General features: G+C 56.0%; 1 protein-coding gene across 45 annotated transcripts in view; it reads left to right on the top strand.

The window, feature by feature from the left end:
- Positions 1 to 22,887, top strand: part of OBSCN (obscurin, cytoskeletal calmodulin and titin-interacting RhoGEF) — a 158,777-nt gene that overhangs the window by 101,745 nt on the left and 34,145 nt on the right. For 39 of the 45 annotated variants that reach the window (XM_053218847.1, XM_053218742.1, XM_053218689.1 and 36 more), the window contains 17 exons: positions 18 to 290; positions 540 to 736; positions 1,319 to 1,394; positions 3,752 to 4,024; positions 4,968 to 5,234; positions 7,053 to 7,325; positions 7,654 to 7,929; positions 8,203 to 8,490; positions 8,606 to 8,965; positions 9,956 to 10,329; positions 11,318 to 12,182; positions 13,316 to 13,594; positions 21,368 to 21,446; positions 21,659 to 21,783; positions 21,887 to 22,084; positions 22,512 to 22,544; positions 22,758 to 22,856. In XM_053218847.1, the coding sequence (XP_053074822.1) occupies positions 18 to 290; positions 540 to 736; positions 1,319 to 1,394; positions 3,752 to 4,024; positions 4,968 to 5,234; positions 7,053 to 7,325; positions 7,654 to 7,929; positions 8,203 to 8,490; positions 8,606 to 8,965; positions 9,956 to 10,329; positions 11,318 to 12,182; positions 13,316 to 13,594; positions 21,368 to 21,446; positions 21,659 to 21,783; positions 21,887 to 22,084; positions 22,512 to 22,544; positions 22,758 to 22,856 (4,335 nt within the window). The remainder of the gene's footprint in view (positions 1 to 17; positions 291 to 539; positions 737 to 1,318; positions 1,395 to 3,751; positions 4,025 to 4,967; positions 5,235 to 7,052; positions 7,326 to 7,653; positions 7,930 to 8,202; positions 8,491 to 8,605; positions 8,966 to 9,955; positions 10,330 to 11,317; positions 12,183 to 13,315; positions 13,595 to 21,367; positions 21,447 to 21,658; positions 21,784 to 21,886; positions 22,085 to 22,511; positions 22,545 to 22,757; positions 22,857 to 22,887) is intronic. The other 6 variants (XM_053218806.1, XM_053218814.1, XM_053218778.1 and 3 more) reach the window with 2 other exon arrangements.

Raw genomic sequence — 22,887 nt, 5'->3', positions numbered from 1 at the left:
TCACCTACACCCCCCAGAGCCCGAGGTGACCATTGTGCGGGGGCTGGAGGATGCCGAGGTGCAGGTCGACGGGGAGGTGGAGTTCAGTTGTGAGGTGTCACGGGCTGGGGCCATGGCTGTGGAGTGGCACCTCCAGGGCCTGCCACTACAGAACAACGAGGTGACAGAGCTGGCCGTGCGGGGTGGCCGCACCCACACGCTGCGGCTGAAGGGCGTGACCCCTGAGGATGCGGGCACCGTCTCCTTCCACGTGGGCGCCCACACATCCTCTGCCCAGCTCACTGTCCGAGGTAACGGGTGCCACACAAACTCAAGCCCTCTGTATGCCAGAGACAAATTCCGGGGTCCCTGCCCCCGGGTCTGAGGGACGGGTGGGGAGGCGGCCCTGTGAGGGGTGACTTGGGGACAGTGGAGGTGTGATGGAGGGGTGCCCCACATGCTTGTGTTCAGGAAGTGGGATGGGATGCTGGGAGGCACCCCTGACAGTGGGCAGTGGCATCCCAGATGCTGAGGCCCACACTGTTGTGTCCGCTGTGCAGTCCCTGATGTGAGCATCCTGGAGCCCCTGCAGGATGTACAGCTCAGTGAGGGCCAGGACGCCCACTTCCGGTGCCAGCTATCCAGGGCCTGCGGCCAGGAGGCCCGCTGGGCCCTGGGAGGGGTGCCTCTGCAGGCCAATGAGATGAATGACATCACCGTGGAGCATGGCACACTGCATCTGCTCACCCTGCACAAGGTGGCTTCTCTGGGTCCTGCCCCATTCATGGTGCTCCCTGGGGAGTGGGGGGAAGTCTCCCACTCCATTCGGACCTGGCTGGGGGCCAGCCACGGTGCTCCCTGGGGAGTGGGGGGGGGATAGATTACCACTCCATTCAGACCTGGCTGGGGGCCAGCCGGGTTGCTCCCTGGGGACTGGGGGAGAAGGCTCCTACTCCATTCAGACCTGGCTGGGAGCCAGCCACGGTGCTCCCTGGGGAGTGGGGAGGAACGCTCCCACTCCATTAAGACCTGGCTGGGAGCCAGCTGGGGTGCTCTGTGGGTAATGGCCGGGGGGAGGTTCCCACTCCATTCGGACCTGGTTGGGGGCCAGCCATGGTGCTTTCTGGGGAGTGGGGGGGAAGGCTCCCACTCCATTCGGACCTGTTTGGGGGCCAGCCATAGTGCTCCCTGGGGAGTGGGGGGGGGGAAGCTCCCACTCCATTCAGACCTGGTTGGGGGCCAGCCATGGTGCTCTCTGGGGAGTGGAGGGGAGGTTCCCACTCCATTCGGACCTGGCTGGAGGCCTGCAGAGATGGAATAGACCCCCTCTCTCCTTCAGGTGACCCTGGAAGATGCGGGAACCATCAGCTTCCAAGTGGGCTCATGTAGCTCAGAAGCCCAGCTGAAGGTCACAGGTGGGCAGCCCCCTCTCCTAACCAGCCCCTTGCTTGCGGATGTCTGTATTTCCTTAGTTGGGGAGCTGTTGGCAGTGGTGTGGCCAGAAGCCCATGCCTTCCAGAGGTGATCTTACCTTGGGATGGTGACCGTCCACACCTTGATGGCTAAAGTCACACACCAGAAGGATAGTGTGTGGGGGATCCCAGTATTGGATTAGTGCTGTCCACAGGAGGGAGATGTGGGCCTGGGCCTTTGGGATTTCTCCCCTGTGAATGTCTACTCTTGTGGCACACGCCTGTGTGTGCCATGTAGATAATCATGTCTACATTGATACATGCCTGCACATCCACAGGTTTCCAAGTGACACATGTGGTTTTATACAACAGCATACAAGGTCCCAGGCATGTAGGGAGGAACTAAAGACCTTCAACTTGGGTTATACTTTGTCCCCAGAGCTGGTCATCTCTCTGAGTGCCTGACCCTGAGAGCTTCTCCTGTGCTGTCTTACTCCTGGTTGTCAAGCTGGCCCCATGCATCCACCATCCATCATTCATCTACATGTCCATCCACTACACATTCACCACCCATGTTTTTGTCCATGTATCATCTGTTTACCTATATGCTTATCCATTCATCTACCATTCACCCACCTACTATCCATCCATCCATCCATCCATCCATCCATCCATCCATCCATGCTTTCATTTACCATCCATCTATCCATCTGTTGTCCATCTACTCTTCCATCCACCACCCATCCATCTGTCCAATCACCATCCACTTACATATTTGCTCATCTATCTACCATCTATTCATCCATGATTCATCCATCCACCATCTATCATTCGTCTACACATTCATCCATTACACATTCACCACCTGTCTTTTTGTCCATTTATCATCCGTTTATCTGCTCATCGACCCACCCAACATTTATGCATCCACCATTCATCCAACCATCCTTCATTCATCCATCTATCTACTGCTCATCTATCTGTCCACCATCCGTCTGTTCATTTACTGTCCATCTGTTCATCCATTATCCATCCACTCATCCATCTACCACCTATCATCCATCTGTTCACTTACCATCCATCTGTTCACCCACCATCCATCCATGGACATCCATCCATCCACCCGGCATCAATCTACCCTACATGCCTCTACCTGGAGAGGGCCTGAAGCTGTGCATCAGGGAGTCCCCAGTCTGCTGGTAGAGTTAGACATAGAGATGGAGTGTGTCCTGAGTCTCAGGTGCCCCACCAGCCCAGATCTTGAGAGGGTGGACAGATGCAGTCAGCTCTGTGAACTGTGGGGCTGAGAAAGGCACCAGAGTGCAGTGCCCTCCAGCTGAGTGATGGGAGAGGGGAAGTATCCTGGGTGTTGTGATCCAGGTGGGTCCAGGAAGGGCCTGTGTGTTCTTAAGAGTGGGTGTCTGTGAGGGGGCAGAGTGGGAGTGGATTGAGCCTTACAGGTCCCACTGAGGGCTGTGCCTTGGCCCCTCTTGGCCTGGGTCCCCAGTTGAAGTGTGCTGAATGATGTAAAGATACCTGGCCATGGTCTTATGGGAGGGCCATGAGCATGGGGGTGGGGTACAAATGGGTGTCCTGGTAGGTGGTATATGGACAAGCTTGGGAGCTCTGTTGGGAGACGAGAATGGGGAGATGATGCAGTAGGGTGGGGACATGGTCAGGTGTGCACTTTTGGGAGAGGATAGGAGGGAAGGTGGGGGCTGGAATATCAATGGTGTACCCTGGGAAGGGTATGGGGGGTCTTCTGCAGGAGGGCCCAGCCATGGTGGGTACAGGGGTACACAGCAGGCATCGTCTGCATCTGGGAAGCCCCTGGGTTCAAGCCCCACTGTGTGACAGGGCAAGGGTCAGTTGCCATGCAACATTAGGGCCCCAGAATCTGAGGGCTGGAAGGACCTTGGGGCACGTCTGGGTAAATGGACCTCTGGGGACAGGAGAAACATCTACTTCCAAACGCCCAGGGATGGCAGTCTTACTTCCCAAGGGAGATCCCGCACTTTATGAGAGCAGGGGCCCCATGACTTCTTCCCACCCCACACCCACCCCCCAAGGATTGGAGCCTTAGGGCTTGTCTGCTCTGCCTCCTGAAAAGGGCGTGGATGCAGGTGACCAGTCTCCTGTGGTGAAACAGGACATGTCCCAATGAGGGTGTTGGGTACAGGGGGCTAAGCTGCCCTCCCATGGGCTTGCTGTGGGTGGTTTCTGTGTCTCATTCTGCAAGCAAGGTGGGTCAGCTGGCCTGGGTGGACCTCTTGTCTCAGCCCCAAGGCAGCCTCTGCAGACCCCAGTTGGCTCCACAGACCCAGGGTGCCTAGACCCCCTCCTTTTGCCCTCTTGCACAGAGGCAGTACCACGCCTGGTACGTGGCTTGCAGAACGTGGACGTCTTTGCGGGGGAGGTGGCCACATTCTCCTGTGAGGTGTCCCGTGCGGGGGGGCCGGAGGCCCGCTGGTGGCTGGATGGCACCCTGCTGCAGGATGGTCCCCAGAGTGCTATCTCCGTGCGTGATGGGACCTTCCACTCCCTCACACTCTCGGGCCTGGGGGTTGCTGACTCAGGCACCGTCACCTACCGTGCAGGGCCCCTGGTTTCCACGGCCAAGTTGTTGGTCAAAGGTATTGGCCAATGGGACCCTGCCCTGAGCTGACGCTTCTGTACCTGCTGACCCTGAACGCTTGCTGCGGGCTCCCAGGGTGCCGGGTCCAGGGCTGGCCCCAGGACTTGAGCTGGGCATTGCTCTGTGTGTGCTGTGGGCAGGCATGGTGGGAGGTCTGCTGTCCTGATTTGTGGAGGAGGAGGCCAGGCTGGGGAGAAGTGAAGCCAACCCCATGCCCACCTCCCTGTGGGGCGCCAGGCCTGGCTTCCTGCCTGGTCACCATTCTGTGGCTGTCTATCCCTCAGGTGCTCACCCAGAGGGCAGCTGGGGAGTGAGAGCCCCCTTCCTGGTCCTGGGCCTGGCCTGCTCTGTCCCTGCTCGCCACTGCTTCCCTTGCTGTGGGCTCAGTTGGGGTCCCGTGACCATCTGGGAAAGATCCATCTTTGGGGAGGATGACAGTGGGGTGTCCGGTCCTCCAGGATGGCTGGCCAACAAGGCTTCACTCGGTGCTTCTGTGGAATAAGTGCAGACATTCACCCATGTCCAAGGGGCAGATCAGTTGTTGAGTAGGATTTCAGCAGGCTGAGATGGGACAGGGACCCCAAGGTTGGCGAGGCCCCTGGGGGTGCCATGGGCCCAGCAGAGTTCATAGACCCTGAGCAGGGGTGTTGTGCCCCTGCTGAGGCAAAGCATGCCCTGGGCCAGGGCTGGGGAGGGAGGCAGAAGGTTCAGGAAGGGCCCAGCCCCGACAGAGGCCAAGCCTCCAGTGCCATCTACCCCAGGGAGGGCACAGCTTCCCCCATGAGGAGGGCCCTGGGCTGCCGCGATGGGTTCTCCTCCTGCCGCAGCCCCCCACCCCCGCCCAACACCGCTTGCTTGCTGCTGAGCTGCTGAGAGCAGAGGGTGGGTGGGGTGCAGCCACGCTGCACCAGCTGACACATGACCGGGGTGTCGGCCGACAGATCCCACGGTGGAGGTGGTCAGTGCCATGCAGGACCTGGCCGTGGAGGAGGGCGGCCCAGCCGAGCTCCTCTGCCAGTACTCGAGGCCTGTGCAGGCCACGTGGAAGATGGACGAGCAGGAGGTGTGCGCTGACGGGCGCCGTGTCATCATAGAGCAGGACTGGACCGTGGCCAGGCTGTTGTTCAGGCCGGCCTTGCCCTGCGACAGTGGCATCTATTCTTGTGAGGCTGCGGGCACCCGTGTGGTGGCCCTGCTGCAGGTGCAAGGTGAGGCCTTGCACGGCTCCAGCGTGGTTGGGGCCATCCTTCCTGGTGCAGAGGCGGGTGTGACAGTCAGCATTATGTGGCCGTGCTGGAAAGACAGGGCCCCAACAGGCAGGCCTCTGCTCCTCCTGGAGCTGCCTGATGGGACAGGAGGGGGGTACTGGGCTGCATGCCCTGAGTCCCTGATCTTAGGTGGGGCACTGGAGCCCTGTGTCCCTGTCTGCACACAGCAAGGATACCGTGTGGGGGACCAGGGGTGGGGGGGGCAGTTGACTGCAGCCCCCAGGGGAGGGACATCATTTGGCCGCTGCCAGTTCCTGGTTGGGAAGGTCGGAACACTGCCCAGTGAGGAGTGATCTGGAGGCATTAGTGAGAGGGCCATCCAAGCCAGGACAAGCAGGTCCTGGTTCTGTAAACAGTGACGTTTTTAAAGCACCTTTTTCTGGTCCCAGGAGGCACAGCTCGGAATAGACAGCAATCCCTCCCTCCAGGGGGCTGTCCCTCTGGGAGCTGAAGTTAGACGTGCCAGCTATGGGGAGGGGCTGCCCTTTGAGCCTAGACCTGAGGGAGGCGGGGGTGCAGCTGAGGCATGAGACCATCTGGGATGGGTAGGGTACAGTGGAGCCCAGAGAAGCAGAAAGGGCAGGGGCTCACTGCTGCTTTGACATCTGGGATGTCTAACCCCCATTGGTGCTGTTGATTCTGATGTGGGCAGGAAAGGAGCTGGGATGTGGGGAAGTCTGGTCTGTGGTATGAGGAGCCCGGGAGTGGGACGGTGGCCAGAAGAGAGACATGGGTGGGTCCTGGGGGGGCGTCTGCTCTGAGATGCCCTGCCCCATTCACTCCCTGGGGGCTTCGTGTCCAGAGCAGATGCCCCTACCTGCAGGGCATGTGTACTCTGTGGATAAGCTGGGATTGAGCACTAGGGCTGTGAATAGGTTCTAGTTGGGTATGTATCCCAGAGAGCAGTTGGGGCTGTGGTTGCCCCATTCCCCATTGCCCAGGTCAGGCTCTGTAGCGGCTTCCTAAAGTCATGTGGGTCAAGGTCACACCCAGCATCCAGACCAGCCCTGGGTCACCTGGTTCTCCTTTCCTGCCTCACATGTGCCCTGCCCAGCTCAGTCATGACCAGCCTGAGATTCTTCCTCCTCCAGGAAGTTGCTCAGACTTCCCACTGGCATCACTTGCTGTACAGGTGGTGTATCATGGGAATGGGCCGTGGCAGGTGGTAAGCCTGGGCTGCTGTTGGGGCCAGGCAAGCCCAGTCCTGAGCTCATGGCTTAACACATCAAACACACATCCACTTATTAAGTCTGGTGTACTGTGCGAACGAGAGAGCTGGAGAGGGGTGGGGAAGTAGGGCAGGGGTCTCTCTGGTCCCTGTGAGTGAGGGGAGCAGCCCAGCATGTCTGATAGCGCTGGCTGAGGATTGGGAAGAAAGGGGGCCATTTTCAGAGTCCCACGCTGCAACCTGGGCAGGGGCATATAACTCTTGCTGGGGGCAGGGTTTGAGCCTGGCTGTGGGCTGGGCAGCTTTGGGAATACCTGTGAGGCTTCTCACCTGTCTGGTGTGGAGAAGCACCCCCTCCCTGGCCACCAGCCAAGGCAAGCTACCAGCGTAGTGATGGTATGGGAGTGGGCAGGGCCTCAAGAGGCCCCCGTGGTGGCCCCATGTGGACACCGTGCACTGCCCTCCACTGGGCCACATGCTGGTCAGCCCTTAAGCCCTTCTAATGGGGGTGGGCTCTTCCACATAATTCTGCAGGGGGCCCTGGGGCAGAGGAGGCCCCAGCGCACCCTGAGCCGCCGCCTTCCCCGCAGCCAAGAACACAGTGGTGCGCGGCCTGGAGAACGTGGACGCACTCGAAGGCGGCGAGGCGCTGTTCGAGTGCCAGCTGTCCCGCCCCGAGGTGGCTGCCCACACCTGGTTGCTGGACGATGAGCCTGTGCGAACCTCCGAGAACGCGGAGGTGGTCTACTTCGAGAACGGCCTGCGGCACCTGCTGCTGCTCAAAAACCTGCGGCTGCAGGACAGCTGCCGGGTGACCTTCCTGGCAGGGGACGTGGTGACGTCCGCGTTCCTCACAGTCAGAGGTTAGGGGTGCGGGGCGGGGCTGAGGCCTCGCGGGGGGGGGGGGGGCGTGTATCTGGAGACCCCTCCCACCGGCTGCCGCTCACCAGGTGTGTGGGGTCTCTGAGACCCCTCCCACCGCATCCTCCGCTGTGGAGGTACAGGGCTGGGGGCTGAGGACGTTGGCGGTGGAGGGGGGGGGCGTCGGTCTTTTGAGACCCCTCCTGCCAGATGCCGGGCCTCCTTCTCTGCCAGGAGCAGGGGGGCGGGGCTGGCGGGACCCGGTGGCCGGGAGGTTTCCCAGACCTGCCTCCAGGCCAGCGCGCTCACCGCATACCCCGGCCCCCGCAGGCTGGCGCCTGGAGGTACTGGAGTCCCCGCAGGACGCGGCCGTGCGAGCCGGTGGGCAGGTCCGCTTCAGCTGCACGCTCAGTGAGGCGGTGCCGGTGGGCGAGGCGACGTGGTACATCAACGGGGCCGCCGTGCAGCCGGACGACCGCAACTGGACGGTCACTGCCGACGGCAGCCACCACACCCTGCAGCTGCGCAGTGCCCAGCCACAGCACGCTGGCGAGGTCACCTTCGCCGCCCGCGACGCTGTGGCCTCCGCGCGGCTCACCGTGCTAGGTGGGTGGTTTGGGCCGCCTGCGGGCAGGCAGGTTGCGACCAGGGTTCTGCTGTTCCAGCCCCAGAGGCTTCCATCCAGGTAGGCTCAGGGTACACTGTCTCCCTGGCTCTGAAGTGCACGACCTTTGCGCTCTCAGACGGTCGGGGCCATCAAGTACAGGGGCTCACGGGCCAGCGCCCACTTCTCACCCCAGGATCAGAAACCAGGCAGGCAGGGCTGGGCACCCGCGGGCGCGGACCGGGAGCCTCCACTGACCAGCTCCGTCCCCGCAGGCCTCCCAGACCCTCCAGAGGACGCAGAGGTGGTGGCACGCAGCGGCCGTTCGGTAACGCTGTCCTGGGTGGCGCCTGCAAGCGACGGTGGCGGCGGTCTCTGCGGCTATAGGGTGGAGATGAAGGCGGCGGCCACAGGCGAATGGCGGCTGTGCCATGAGCTGGTGCCTGGGCCTGAGTGCGTGGTGGATGGCCTGGCCCCCGGGGAGACCTACCGCTTCCGCGTGGCAGCAGTGGGCCCAGCGGGGGCTGGGGAGCCCGTGCACCTGCCGCAGACAGTGAAGCTCGGTGAGTGGTTGGCCTTCCTAAGGTGGGTGGTGGTAGTCCCGCCTGGAGCGCTCCAGACCTCCCCAGGCTGGAGAGCCCCAGTGCGTCCTTTCTGAAGTGGCTTTGTTTCTGGCAGAGCCCCTGGAGCCAGTGCCTGCGGCCAGCGACCCCGTGCCTGCGGTCCCCGCCCCCGTGTCTTCAGTCCCCGTGCCTGTGGCCCCGGTTCCTGTGCACACAGCTCCCACACCTCCCGCTGCCGAGAGCCGGCAGGTGGCTGCCGGCGAGGACGTGTGTCTGGAGTGTGAGGTGGCCGAGGCGGGCGAGGTGGTGTGGCTGAAGGGGGCGGAGGTCATCCAACCCAGCGGGCGCTTCCAGGTTCTCTGCCAGGGTCAGCGGCGGACGCTGGTGATCCGGGGCTTCTCAGCGGAGGACCAGGGGGAGTACCGCTGTGGCCTCACCGGAGACCTGGCCTCCTCTGCAGCTGCCTCCTTCCAGGGTGTGTCCTTGGGACCCAGCTAAGGCGGGGGTGGGGGGTGGGGGTGGGGTGGGGTGGGGCGGGGCGGGTGGGGGTAAGCCAGTCCCTCCTCTTCATCAGCTCCTTGATCCTCTTGGGGAGCCCCTCTCACACCAAAGAAGACTGAGGTCTGGTGGGGAGATGCACAGACCCGTGTGGCTGAGTCTCTTGTCACAAATCATAGAGCTGGTACCTCAAGCCACACTGCTCCCTGAGCACGTCCTGGCCAACACATCCCTTGGTACCCACTGCTGGTCCCCTAAGCTCTCGGACCCTGCCTTCTGAGCCTCCTCCTCATGCACAGGGACCTCTTGTGCTCTGAGTCCTCCCACTATGAGCGTCCCCACTCTGACCACATTCCCCTGTGCTCTGAACCCCCACTATGAGCCTCCCTACTCTGATGGCCTCTCCCCTATGCTCTGAGCCCCCCACTATGAGCCTCCCCACTCTGACCACCTCTCCCCTGTGCTCTGAAACCCCCACTATAAGCCTCCCCACTCTGACCACATCTCCCCTGTGCTCTGAAGCCCCCACTATAAGCCTCCCCACTCTGACCACCTTCCCCTGTGCTCTGAGCCCCCCACTATGAGCCTTCCCACTCTGACCACCTTCCCCTGTGCTCTGAACCCCCCGTTATGAGCCTCCCCACTCTGATCACCTTCCCCTGTGCTCTGAACCCCCTCACACTATTTGTCCCACTGCATCTGCACTGATCCTGGCCCCGTGCTCCCCTGGGCTCACTCCTCCTGTGCAGGTGCCCAAGGTAGGGTGAAGTCTGGCTTCAGCAGGGGAAGCTGAGGCTGAGAGGGCAGTTCAGAGCCTCTGAAACTTCATAAAGACTGGACCTCCAGAAAACCCTGGTGGCCCAGGGAGGTGCCAGAGGCCTACTGAGGGGAACCACACAGCCGCCATGGCCAGCCTGGGGTCAAGGGTCTGTCCCGACTCTGCTGATCAGTCTCCTGTCCTTCTTAGTGGTGCTGACCACGGGATCTGAGGACGAGGCCCCTGCACAGCCCAGCCTGCCCCCCGAGGCAGCCCAGGAGGGTGACCTGCACCTGCTGTGGGAGGCCCTGGCCCGGAAGCGTCGCATGAGCCGTGAACCCACGCTGGACTCCATCAGTGAGCTGCCCGAGGAGGATGGTCGTTCACCACGCCCGCGGCAGGAGGTAGAAGAAGCAGCCCCAGACCTCTCTGAGGACTACTCCACAGCAGACGAGCTGGCACGCACTGGCGAGGCCGACCTCTCGCACACCAGCTCTGACGACGAATCCCGGGCAGGCACTCCCTCCCTGGTTACCTACCTCAAGAAGGCTGGGAAGCCCAGCACCTCACCACTGGCTGGCAAGGTGAGTGTCCAGTGTGGCCTTCGAAGAGAGGCCTGGATGTCTCAGATCTTCATCAGCCATATGCCCACCCATTTCTCCATTATCCATACATCTGTCCATCTAACATCCATTTATACAACCACCTATCCACTCACCACCCATCTGCCATCCATTCTCTGTCCATGCATCCATCCATCTACTACCAACCCACCCATCTATGCATCCATCGATCCACCACTCACCATCCATCCTTCTACCATTCACCCACCCATCCACCATCCCCCCCCCACCCATCCATCCATCCACCCACCCATCCATCATTCACCATCCATCCACCCATCCACCACCCATCCATCCATCCATCCACCATTCACCCATCCACCACCCATCCCTCCATCCACCATCCCCACCCACCCATCCATCCATCCACCATTTACCCACCCATCCACCACCCATCCATCCATCCATCCACCCATCCACCATTCACCCACCCACCCATCCCTCCATCCAACATCCCCCACCCACCCATCCCTCCATCCACTATCCCTCACCCACCCATCCCCCATTCACCATCCATCCATCCATCCATCCACCACTTACCCACCCATCCATCCACCACTTACCCACCCATCCATCCACCATCCCCCACCCACCCACCCATCCATCCACCATCCACCCACCCATCTCCCACCACCCATGCATCCTCCCACCCACCATCCACCTGGCTGTTAAGAGCTAAACTGGTCTCTCTGTGGTGTTCCTCACAACCTGTCAGTCCCCGTCCAGGTAACCATTAGAAATGATTTCAGGGAGGGTGGGCTTGCCTCTCGGTGGCAATAGGAGTCATAAGGCATCCAGCCTCTGTGAAAGTTATGCAATTTCAGGCAGGCAGAAGGCAGAGCAGCATGGTGAAGTGAAACATGAGCTTTGCTTCCAGCTTCCTGTATGTCCCTGCACTGTCCTTTCTCTGTCACGGGCCTCAGTTTCCCTGGCTTACCTGTGCACACAGCTTGGGATCCCTGCAGTTGGGAAGCCACCGAAGCATCAGGAACAGCCACCTGCAGTTCACCCACCCCCGGAAAGCCTGAGGGCTGAAGACCTGGGTGACCCGTCCATGGACAAGGCAGCGGTGAAGATCCAGGCTGCCTTCAAAGGCTACAAGGTCCGCAAAGAGATGAAGCAGCAGGAAGGACCCGTGTTCTCCCGCACGTTTGGAGACACTGAGGCACAGGTGGGGGATGTCCTGCGTCTGGAGTGTGTGGTGTCCAGCAAGGCGGATGTGCGGGCTCGCTGGCTGAAGGACGGCGTGGAGCTGACTGACGGCCGGCACCACCACATCGACCAGCTTGGGGACGGAACTTGCTGTCTGCTGGTGACGGGCCTGGGCCGTGCAGACGCTGGCCGCTACACCTGCCAGGTGAGCAGCAAGTTCGGCCACGTGGCCCACAGCGCCTGTGTGGTAGTCAGCGGGACTGAGAGCGAGGCGGAGAGCTCCTCGGGGGGCGAGCTGGATGACGCCTTCCGCCGAGCAGCCCGGCGGCTGCACCGCCTGTTCCGCACCAAGGGCCCGGCCGAAGTGTCGGACGAAGAGCTCTTCCTGAGCGCAGACGAGGGCCCGGCGGAGCCGGAGGAGCCAGGGGACTGGCGGACGTACCGCGAAGAAGAGCACTTTGTCTACATTCGCTTTGAGGCGCTTGCCGAGGCCCACCGTGCGGCCACCTGCTTCCGGGAAATGTCTGGCACCATGGGCATCGGCGTGGACATCAGCCTGTCAGAGCAGGGTCCCCGGGGGGTGGAGATGCGCATCAGCAAGGTGGCTCCTGCCCCCGCAGCAGCTCAGGAGGTGGTGCCCCGGCCGCTGACCACAGACGCCGGTGAGTCTGCGCGCTGTCTGTGGCGGGGCCGGAAGGGGGAGGGGCGACAAGGGAGGAGGGGTGGGGGCAGGGTCTGGAGGGGAAGGGCGGGAAGGGGAGGGGCGGGACCAGGAAGGGCGAGGGGCGACAAGGGGGAGAGGCGGGGTCAGGGCCTGGAGGGGGAGGACATGAAGGGAGGGGGCGGGGCCTGGAAGAGGAGGAGCGGGGCTGGAAAGGGAGGGCGGGGCAGGGAAAAGAGGGGGCGGGGCCTGGAAGGGGGAGGGGCCTGGGATGAGGAGCGGTGGGGCGGTAAAGGGTGGAGCCTAGAATGGGGATGGGGCGGGGCCTGGAAGGGAAGGTGGGGCGGGGCCCGGAAGGGAGGGCGAGGGGGGGGCCTGGAAGGGAGGGTGGAGCAGGGCCGGGAGGGGGAGGGGCAGGGCCGGGAGGTGGGGGGGCAGGGCCGGTGTGACCTGGGTCAGCTGAAGACTCAGGGAGCTGGCTGGGCTCCAGCTTGGGGCCACTGCGGATGCAGCTGCCTGAGCTGGAGGAGCCCTGAATTTGGGGTTAGAGCTCGGTTTAAGTCCAGCTCTGTTACGTGCTAGCTACTCTGAGCCTCAGTGTTGTCTATGAAGTGGGTATAGAAATATGGACTTTCCAGAGTTTGTGTTTGCTCCGTGAGGGTTTGGGGTAAAACCAGTATAAAAGGTGGCATTCCACGGCCCCCATCTTCTGCTCCAGCAACTAAAATTACTTTTAAAGCTACTCCACCATTCCCTTGTGTTTCCCTAGGAGTAAAGAAGGTATATAACCCCCATGGCCTCATGTCTAGAAACCTCCCCTGTGCAATTATGGGCCATTCTCATGCTTGCAGCCCACACGACTTCTGTCTCTCTTTACCTGCCCCTCCTACCTGTTTCCTGCCCACTATCCCTCTGGCTTCTCAGTGGCTTGAGATGCAGGCTGGCAAGGAGAGGATCCTCCTAGAGAACAGGGGTGAAGCTGGCAGACGCAGAATTGTGTTTAGCCCCGGGGTCTGCAAGCACTCCCACGTGAATGGGTGCCGTGAACTGGATGCATGTTGAGCTGCTGGCAGCTGGGCTGACTGGTGGAGACCCTGGGGCCAGCTCATTGCATACCCTGCCTGACCCTCCCAGCCCCAGTGTTCCTGACTGAGCTGCAGAATCAGGAGGTGCAGGACGGGTACCCCGTGAGCTTCGACTGTGTGGTGACAGGCCAGCCGGTGCCCACCGTGTGCTGGTTCAAGGACGGCAGGATGCTGGAGGAGGATGACCACTACATGATCAGTGAGGACCAACAGGGCGGCCACCAGCTCATCATCACTGCAGTGGTGCCTGCAGACATGGGTGTCTACCGCTGCATGGCTGAGAACAGCATGGGTGTGTCGTCCACCAAGGCAGAGCTCCGTGTGGACCGTGAGTGTGGCAGCCCCCAGAGAGCACTGGTTTCAGGTCGGACAGGATGTGGAGCCTCATATCTTGTGGCTGGGGTGGGGGCAGAGACCTTATCTCCTTGGGAGGTGCCTAGGCTGGGGAGGGGCCTGGGACAGTTTGGAGGTGTCTGGCACACTTGGGCGGTTAGCTATGGCACAACAAGAAATATGTACTTGGTCTTGTTCCGGGTTCCTAGCACACAGTTCTTAAATCCCTGGAAGTTTCCTGAGTGATAAGGGACCAGGAGGCATGTTGTATTCTAATGCCGAGACTCCTGGTGGGCCTCAGGACAAGTACATCCATTTGATTGTTGACAGAAGTGCAAGGGCAATTAAGTGGAGGCAGGATAGAATTTCAGATTCAAGGATAGAATCTCAAGTAGTGTTGGAGTCATTGGGACATTTATAGGCAAAGAATTAGACCTTGGCTTTCTACAAAAATTAGCTCAAAATGGACTATATATGTAAATGTTAAATACAAAACTATGAAGGTTTCAGGAAAAAAAATAGGGAAAAATATTTAGGATCCAGGAGAACACTCCTTAGATTTGATACTAAGCACACCCATAAAAGGGAAAATTGGTAAAGGTTATGAATGTTTGCTCTGAGAAAGACCCCGTGCAGAGGGTTGTCAGAGTACAGGATGGGAGAAGGTATCTGCAAACACATATCTAGTAAAGGACTTTATCTAAAAATATATACAATAAATTCTACCTCTGAAACCAATAAAAATAAGGAAAGCATGAAATATATGTGCAGGAAAACTTGGGTTTGTGAGCATAATTCATTCCGGAAGCATGTTTGTAATCCAAAGTGCTCATATATCAAAGCAAATTTCCCCATAAGAAACAATAGAAACTCAGATGACTTGCTCCACAGCCCCCAAATACTCATATAAAAATGATTACAATACTGTAATATAATGCAAAATAATCAAGAAAATACAAAATATAAAGAAAAATTAACATGTACTTACCCTGAAAATGTTTGTGGCTGGTGTAAGGGAGACAAGGGAGAGGAGGATTATTGTGTAGGGCAAGCTTCACTATCACTAATGGAATCACTGCTATCTATTGGTTCCATGGAACCTTCTGCATGGGGGCCATTTTATACACTCACACAGATGTTGACCTCACTACAGTATTAATAAACTCTTGTCACGTATTGAATGTAACTGTCAGTAAGGCGGCAGAGGAAATGATCTATATCTGCAGGCAGCCTGACCTAGAATGAAGCTAAGCATTCCTACCTAAGCTCACTCTTGTATGGAAAAGCAAAGGGCTGTCCATAGGTGATTGAAAGTGACAAAAAAAAAAAAAAAAAAAAAAAAAAGCACAAGTGCCAGTTGTGGGCACCTTCCAATGTTTTGAAAAACCACTGATTTCTGTGAAATGCCATGGCCTGAGACTGAGCATGAGCATCTGAGCATAGAAGACAATCACCCACAATCCTGCAGTGAGAGAGAAAGAGAGAAAGAGAGAGAGAAGAACCATTGGCTCAGTTGTAATCATGTGACATTCAGTGTCACGTACTACTCATATTGCAACACATCGCTCAGTTTATCAAGTTAAAATTTATTAGAAATGTTTGCTCATCTTGTGGAATGCTCGCAGAACAAGTTGTTCACAATCCACAGTTTTACTGTGTATATAAAGAATGGTCAACAGTAAACAATAAAAAAAAAGAAATTAAAAATCCAGTTAGAACAGAAGCAAAAGACATGTCCAGATGTTTCACACCAGAGGACACCCTGAAGGCAAATAACATGGAAGATATTCACCATCATTAGCCACCAGGGAAATGCTGATCAAAACCCCAGCGAGATTTCACTCTACACTTAGCAGGATGGCTAAGATAAAAAATAGAGACAACACCCAGTGCTGACGAGGAGGCAGAGAAACAGGATTGATTATGCATTGCTGGCAGGAATGTAACATGGTACACTCCATCTGGAAAAGAGGGTGGCAGTCAGTTACAAAACCAACCGCATAGCTAACATGTAATGCAACAGTTGCTGTTTTTGGTGTTTATCCCAGAGAAATGAAATCCCAAATTCATAATAAAACTTGTACCCAAAGGCTCTTAGCAACCTTATTCTCAACAGCCAGTAACTGGTCACAGCCCAGCTGTCCTTCAGTGGGCGATGGTTACATAGTGGTACAGCCATTGTAGAGAACACTGCTTGGCAAGGAAAAGGGATGTGTCAGTGTCACCTTCTGTAGTTATGACACAAGCGACCTCGGTTGCTGGAGACTGAAGGGTATATAAGGTCTGAGAAAAACTAGATTATCTCTAACAGATTCACGGGAGGCCAAAGCAAACCTCCCCCATCCCAGTTTTGGTGGGCACTTCTAAGACCTGTATATGAGTTTCCAAGGGGCCGGGAACACAGGGGCCCAGGAGAGGTCATCAAGCAACACTAACAAGATGTAGGGCCAAATGTGGAGTCAGTATCATCAGCACAACTGCACACAGCAGTAAGTCAGTTACCTCGAATGAGACCAGATTGTGTGTTTACCCAGTAGGAGATATTTCATTCTGCTGTGTAGATCTGGATTTCCATCTGCTCTCACTTTCTTTCTGCCTGAGGGACATCTTTCTGCATCTTTTTTGTAGTCTGGGTATGCTAGAGTTCTCTCAGCTTTTGTATGCCTGAAAGAAACGTCTATTTCTATTTTGGTTCTGGAAGATATTTTTGTTAGGACGTTTTTTTTTTTTTTCTCTTTTTCATTCTTTAAAGGTGCTCTTCCACTGTTTACTAACTTGCATTGTTTACACCTGAGAAATAGGATGCCATTCTTACCTTTGTTTCTCTGTGCAAAAATTTGCCTTTTCTCTTGGGATTTAAAATGTTTAGATATTTACACACCATCGAAGTTGTTTAAAAATGTGCAATTCAGTGGATTGTAGTATATTCATAATGTTGTGCGACCAGCATGACCATCCAGTGCCAGAGTGTTGCAGACTTTGAATCTGAAGTTCTCTCGTGTCCAGCAAGAGAGCAGATGCAGAATTGCATATGAGAGAGGCTAATGTCTGGGAGGAGACAAGAGCCCCAAACAGGGGTTTCGTCTCTGTATTGATTGAGCTCTCAAGGTTTTACATATATGGTGAACTTGCTGAAGAAACCAATAAGCTAGGGACCAATAACTTGTGTGTGTAAAAAGCAAAGGGTTCGGGGGGCGAGTGGCATTAGAAGTTGAGATTAAATCTGAGTGTGGTTTTGATTTGTATTTCCCTGATAAGGAGTGACGTTGAGCATCTTTTCATGTGGAGGTTCCTCAGACAATTAAAAATAGACCTACCCTATGACCCAGCAATAGCACTGCTAGGAATTTAACCAAGGGATACAGGAGTACTGATGCATAGGGGCACTTGTACCCCAATGTTTATAGCAGCACTCTCAACAATAGCCAAATTATGGAAAGAGCCTAAATGTCCACCAACTGATGAATGGATAAAGAAATTGTGGTTTATATACACAATGGAGTACTACATGGCAATGAGAAAGAACGAAATATGGCCCTTTGTAGCAACGTGGATAGAACTGGAGAGTGTGATGCTAAGTGAAATAAGCCATACAGAGAAAGACAGATACCATATGTTTTCACTCTTATGTGGATCCTGAGAAACTTAACAGAAACCCATGGAGGAGGGGAAGGAAAAGAACAAAAGAGGTTAGAGTGGGAGAGAGCCAAAGCATAAGAGACTCTTAAAAACTGAGAACAAACTGAGGGTTGATGGGGGGTGGGAGGGAGGGGAGGATGGGTGATGGGTATTGAGGAGGGCACCTTTTGGGATGGGCACTGGGTGTTGTATGGAAACCAATTTGACAATAAATTTCATATATTGAAAAAAAAAGTTGAGATTAAAGTACAATGATACACCAGATGGACAGTGTTTCTCTGTGGGTGATACAGCCAAGCAGCTCCTATCTCCAAAGTGTAAGGTTGCTGGAGCAGGGTGCCTCAAGGCTAACAAAGCACCTTTTCTCTACCTAACATCAGGTGCTTCTACCCTGTAGTGGCTTTCCGCCTCTAACTGGTCTCGGACACTTTCATCCTGTCGAGGCAGCTTTCCATCCTAAGCCTTGTTAACTCATTAGTGCAAGCTCAGGGAATTATTATTTTTATTTTTTTAACATTTACTTATTTTTGAGAGACACAGTGCAAGTGGGGGAGGGGCAGAGAGAGATTGAGAGAGAGAGAGAGAGAGGGAGAGAGAATCCAAAGCAGGCTCTAGGCTCTGAGCTGTCAGTACAGAGCCCAAGGTGGGGCTCAAACTCTAGAACTGCGAGATCATGACCTGAGCTGAAGTTGACACCTAACTGAGTCACCCAGGCGCCCCCAAGCTCAGGGAATTCTTATGCTTATTTCCCACACCAGAACATTTCTGTCATCCCAGAAAGAAACTCTGTGTCCATTCACTGTCAATCCCCACTCTGCCTTCCCTGGCCCCTGGAGACCACTAAGCTACTTTCTGTCTCTGTGGGTTTGCCTGTTCTGGACATTTCATATAAATGGAATCATATGATACGTGGCCTTTTGTGTCTGGTTCCTGTCACTGAACATGTCCCAGAGATCCATGTGTGTTGTAAAATACATCAGTACCTCATCTGTTTTTCAGGTTGAACAATACTCCCTTGTATGTGGACTGCTTATCCATTCATCAGGTGGTGTTTATCCATCAGTTGTCTTGGGTCTTATAAGTAATGCTGTTGCACACATCTGTGTACAAGTAATTGTGTTTTGTGACATATGTGTTCAGTTCTCTTGGACACATACCTAGGAGTGGAATCACGTGGTCATATGGCAATTCTGTGGCTAACTCTTGGAGGAATGGCCATGCTCTACAGGGGCTGTGCCATTGTCAATTCCCACCAGCAATGGATGCAGGTTCAAATTCCCTACATCCTCATCAGTACTTGTTATTATTCACCTTTTTATTTATTAAAAAAATTTAATGTTTATTTATTTATGAGAGAGAGAGAGCGAGCAGGGGATGGGCAGAGGGAGGGAGACAGAGGATCCTGTACTGTCAGCACAGAGCCTGATGTGGGGCTCAAACCCACGAACCTTAAGATCATGACCTGCGGCAAAGTTGGACACTCAACCAGACTGAGCCACCCAGGGGTTTTTAGTAATTGCTGCCCTAAGCAGTGTGGTTTTGACCTGCATTTCCCTGGTGACTAATGATGTTGAGTATCTTTTCATGTATCTTTTATTGGATATTTGTGTATGTTTTTTGGGGGAAATGTCTACTCAGGTCTTTTCCCCATTTTCAGATTGGGTTTTGATTTTGAGTTGTAGGAGTTCTTTATATATTCTGCGTACTAGGCCATTATCAAATATATGATTTTTGAACATTTTTCCCCCATTCTGAGGGTTTTCTTTCCACTTTCTTGATACACAAAATTTTCAATTTGATGAAGTCCACTACTTTTCCTTTGCTTGCTTGTACTTTTGTTGTGATGTCTACAAGACCATCACCTAGTTTTTGCTATAAACATTTACAACAGTGCTTTCCTCTAAGAGTTTTACAGGTTTAACTCTGACATTTAGGTTTGCTTTTTGTATATGGTGAGAGGCTAAGGGCCCAAATTCATCCTTGTCTTGTGGAAATCCAATGTTCCAGCACTGTTTGTGGAAAAGACTATTTTCCTCCATAAGATGGTCCTGGAACTCTTGTCAAAATCTCATTTCCATGAAACAAGTGGGTTTATTTCTGGGCTCTTCATTCTGTCTCATTTATCCATGATCTGACCATCATGCCACCACCATGCTGTCTTGATGGCTGTAGCTTCATTGTAAGTTTTGAAATCTAGACATGTGGGTCCTCCAACTTTGCTCTCGTTGAAGACTGTTTTGAGCCTCTGGGTCCTTTGCATTTCTACATGAGTTTTAGGATCAGTGTGTCTGCAGACCTTCTTGAGATCCTCCTCAGAGGTGGGGCCCAGGAAGCTGGGCTGATTCCCTCCCTCTACTGAAAGGAAAGGCTTCCTGAGCACCTGATCCACAGACTGTGAAAGTTTCCAGTCTGACTAGAAACACAGTATCCTCCGCACTGTGTCCATGGCCCCTTCAGAGGTCTCTTTCCCCATGTTCACATGCCAGTCAGTGCTTTGCTGACCCTCCAGTGAGAGGGTCCCCACTCTCTGTGTGCAGCTCTCTCTTCTCTGGCTTCTGTCCTGTGGACTCCAGCAGCCTTCATCTCCCAGGATGCCAACTCTGTCTCCTCAACTCAGGGTCTACCTGGCTCTGCCAACCTCAGTTTCCCCTCCTAGACCTGGACACTGAAGGCAGGAAGCTGGGGTGATCACAGGGCTCACCATTATTTCCTATCTGTAAGGGATCAACAGGAAATTCTCTGACACCAGCTGGGGGTCCTACAATTCACTCAGCTCTGGCCCCATCTATGTGGAGATGGCATCAGACCCCACAGGCTCAGCCCCACAAGACCACCCCCACTTCAGACGCCAACCCCAAGTCCAGACATCACCTGTGCTCTGACCCACAGGCAACAGATCACAGGTTCCCACGGCCCCTCCTCGGGTCTGATGAATGTGCTGGAGGGACTCAGAGAGCTCAGGGAAATGTTTGACTTGCTAGATTAGTGGTTTATTACAAAAGGATATAACTCAGGAATAGCCTGTTAGAAGAGACGCCCAGATCAAGATGCTGGGGAAGGGATGGGAAGCTTCCATGCCTCTCCAGGCACGTCATTCTCCCCACGTCTCTACGTGCTCCCCAGCCTTCAATCCCCCCCAATGCTGAGACTGTCCCTCTGAGTTTTCATGGGGGCTTCATTGCATAGACATGATCGATTAACACATTGTCCATTGGTGATTGATTCCATCTCCCCTTCCCAGAGGTCAGGGGCAGGACTGAAGCCTCCAACTCTCTGGTCCCACGGTGGGGTCCACAGGCCACCAGCCGCCATCCCTAAGGGCTTTCTAAAGTCACCACAACAACATGAATTTGGGCTTGTTATGAACACCGTGACACCTTCATTGCTGTCTTCAGTTGGGAAACCCAAGGGCCTTAGGACCTCTGAGCCAGGAACAGTGACAAGGGCCGAGTCCGTATTTCTTATAAATCACACTATCACAGCCATTGTCCCACATATTCTGTATGGGGGAAGGGGAGGCTGTCGGGGCTACTGCAGCAGGGACCAGGTGGTAGAAACAACAGAAGTGTACTGCTCATGGCTGCAGTCAAGCTCTTCCTCGCATGGGGTTGCTTCCTGTCAGGGCACTAATGCCATTGCCATGGTGGGGGCTCCGCTGTCAGGAGCTCCTGACTCCCTGACTACCTCCCAGAGCACCCGCTTTTGACACCAGCACACTGCAGGTTTCCACATTTGAGGTCAAGGGGACACGAACATCCTGTCTACAGCAGAGGGTGAGTCCAGACCCTGTTACTCCTTCACGGCTGGCTGTATATGTCACCCCTTGTTCCCTAGTGGGGAAGACTGGAGGATACAGCTGTGGCTGCTCTCTGCCAGTCACAAGGCCCAGCATCACCCAGTATTGACAATTTGTTGGGACTTGCAGTTAGATACAGGCCTGGAAACATGGAGACAGCCTGGGGTGTGGAGGGGACACCGTCTACCATGTGTCCCATGGCCTCTCCCCCAGGAGTGTCAGTGGCTCCTAGGGATGGGCTCGCACTGAGAGCCAGGTGGCTAGCCTCTGGTGGGGGGCCATGCCTGGGCAGGTGGGGCACAGAGCTCACTCCAGCCACTGTTCCTCTCCCAGTGACCAGCACGGACTATGAAACTGCGGCCGATGCCACGGAGACCTCCTCCTACTTCAGCGCCCAAGGCTACCTGTCCAGGTAGAGGTCCATGTAGATGCAGGCAGCACCCAGCAGGCTGGTGGTGCAGGCCCAGGGGGGTGGCAGTGCTGGCCTGGGCAGATGGAACCTGAGTCCTGGAGCTCTCAGCCAGGCCCTGGCAGTGTCCTGCCAGCAAGCAGGGGTCTGCAGGAGCCATCCAGGCCTGACCCCTTGCTGGTCCACCTCATGCCCCTTCTCTGTTCTCCCACCAGCCGGGAGCAAGAGGGCACGGAGTCTACCTCAGAGGAGGGGCAGCTGCCCCAGGTGGTGGAGGAGATGAAGGACCTCCAGGTGGCCCCTGGCACACGCCTGGCCAAGTTCCAGCTCAAAGTGAAAGGTGAGGAAGAGAGACAGATTGCCCGGAGCGCCATCTGGACAGTGGAGGCTGGGTGGGCATGGGGGCCGGGGGCTGTGTGCTGACCAGTCCCCTGTGGTCCCAGGCTACCCAGCGCCACGGCTGTACTGGTTCAAAGACGGGCAGCCCCTGACGGCTTCTGCACACATCCGTATGGCTGACAGGAAGATGCTTCACACCCTGGAGGTTGTATCTGTCACCAAGGAGGATGCCGGCCAGTACTCAGCGTACATTAGCAACGCCGTGGGCGCCGCCTACTCATCAGCCCGGCTGCTGGTCCGAGGTGGGTGCGGGGGACTGGGTGTCCCCACCTGGGCAGTGCAAGTGGCCTGGGTGGGGGCAGGCAGGCAGTGAAACAGACCCACAAGTGTGGGAGCACCAGGAGACTGCAGAGGAGGAGGTCAGGAGTCACTTTTGGAGGATGGGTATGAGCTCCTTTGTCCCAAGTTCTGAGCATCGCAAGGTACTCCCAGGTCACGCCAGAGGGAGTGGCCGAGGGACCCAGCTCTGCCCAGGCTTCACTCGCCCTTCGGTGCCACCCCACGTGCTGGCTCCAGATCGACACCCACACTCTTGGGGCCGTGGAGGGTTGTGTGTATGAGAGTGGGTGGGACACCCCTACAGACTCCTACCCCCAGCAGGTGCACAGGCCCAGAGGAGGGAGGCCCCCTGGTGCTACAGGCCTGACTTCCATTTCTTGCCTCTTTCAGGTCCCAAAGATCCCGAAGAGAAGCCAGAATCAGGTGAGCCGACTCGGGTGGGCAGAGGTGGGTGGGTGGCTCAGCAAAGTGAGTGAGGGACACAGCGTCGCAGGTGGAGGAGGGTGCACTGTAGGCTGTGGAGACCCAACCTCCAGATGGGATGGGGCTGGGACCTGGGAGGGGGGCCTTGGTGCCCCGAGGATGGGGAGCAGGGGTTCGACATGCATTCATCACCAATGCTTGCTGTTTCTCCAGATGTGTACCAGCAGCTGGTGCCGCCCCGATTCCTGGAAAGATTCACCTCCAAGAAAGTGAAGAAAGGCTCCAGCATCACCTTTTCAGTGAAGGTGGAAGGTGGGGCCCTCCTACTGTCCTGCCCCTTGAC

This window comes from Acinonyx jubatus, chromosome A1 (assembly GCF_027475565.1).
Source record: "Acinonyx jubatus isolate Ajub_Pintada_27869175 chromosome A1, VMU_Ajub_asm_v1.0, whole genome shotgun sequence".
NCBI lineage: Eukaryota > Metazoa > Chordata > Mammalia > Carnivora > Felidae > Acinonyx > Acinonyx jubatus.
The sequence above is the reverse complement of the archived record's forward strand: the minus strand, read 5'-3'. Positions and strand labels throughout refer to the sequence as shown.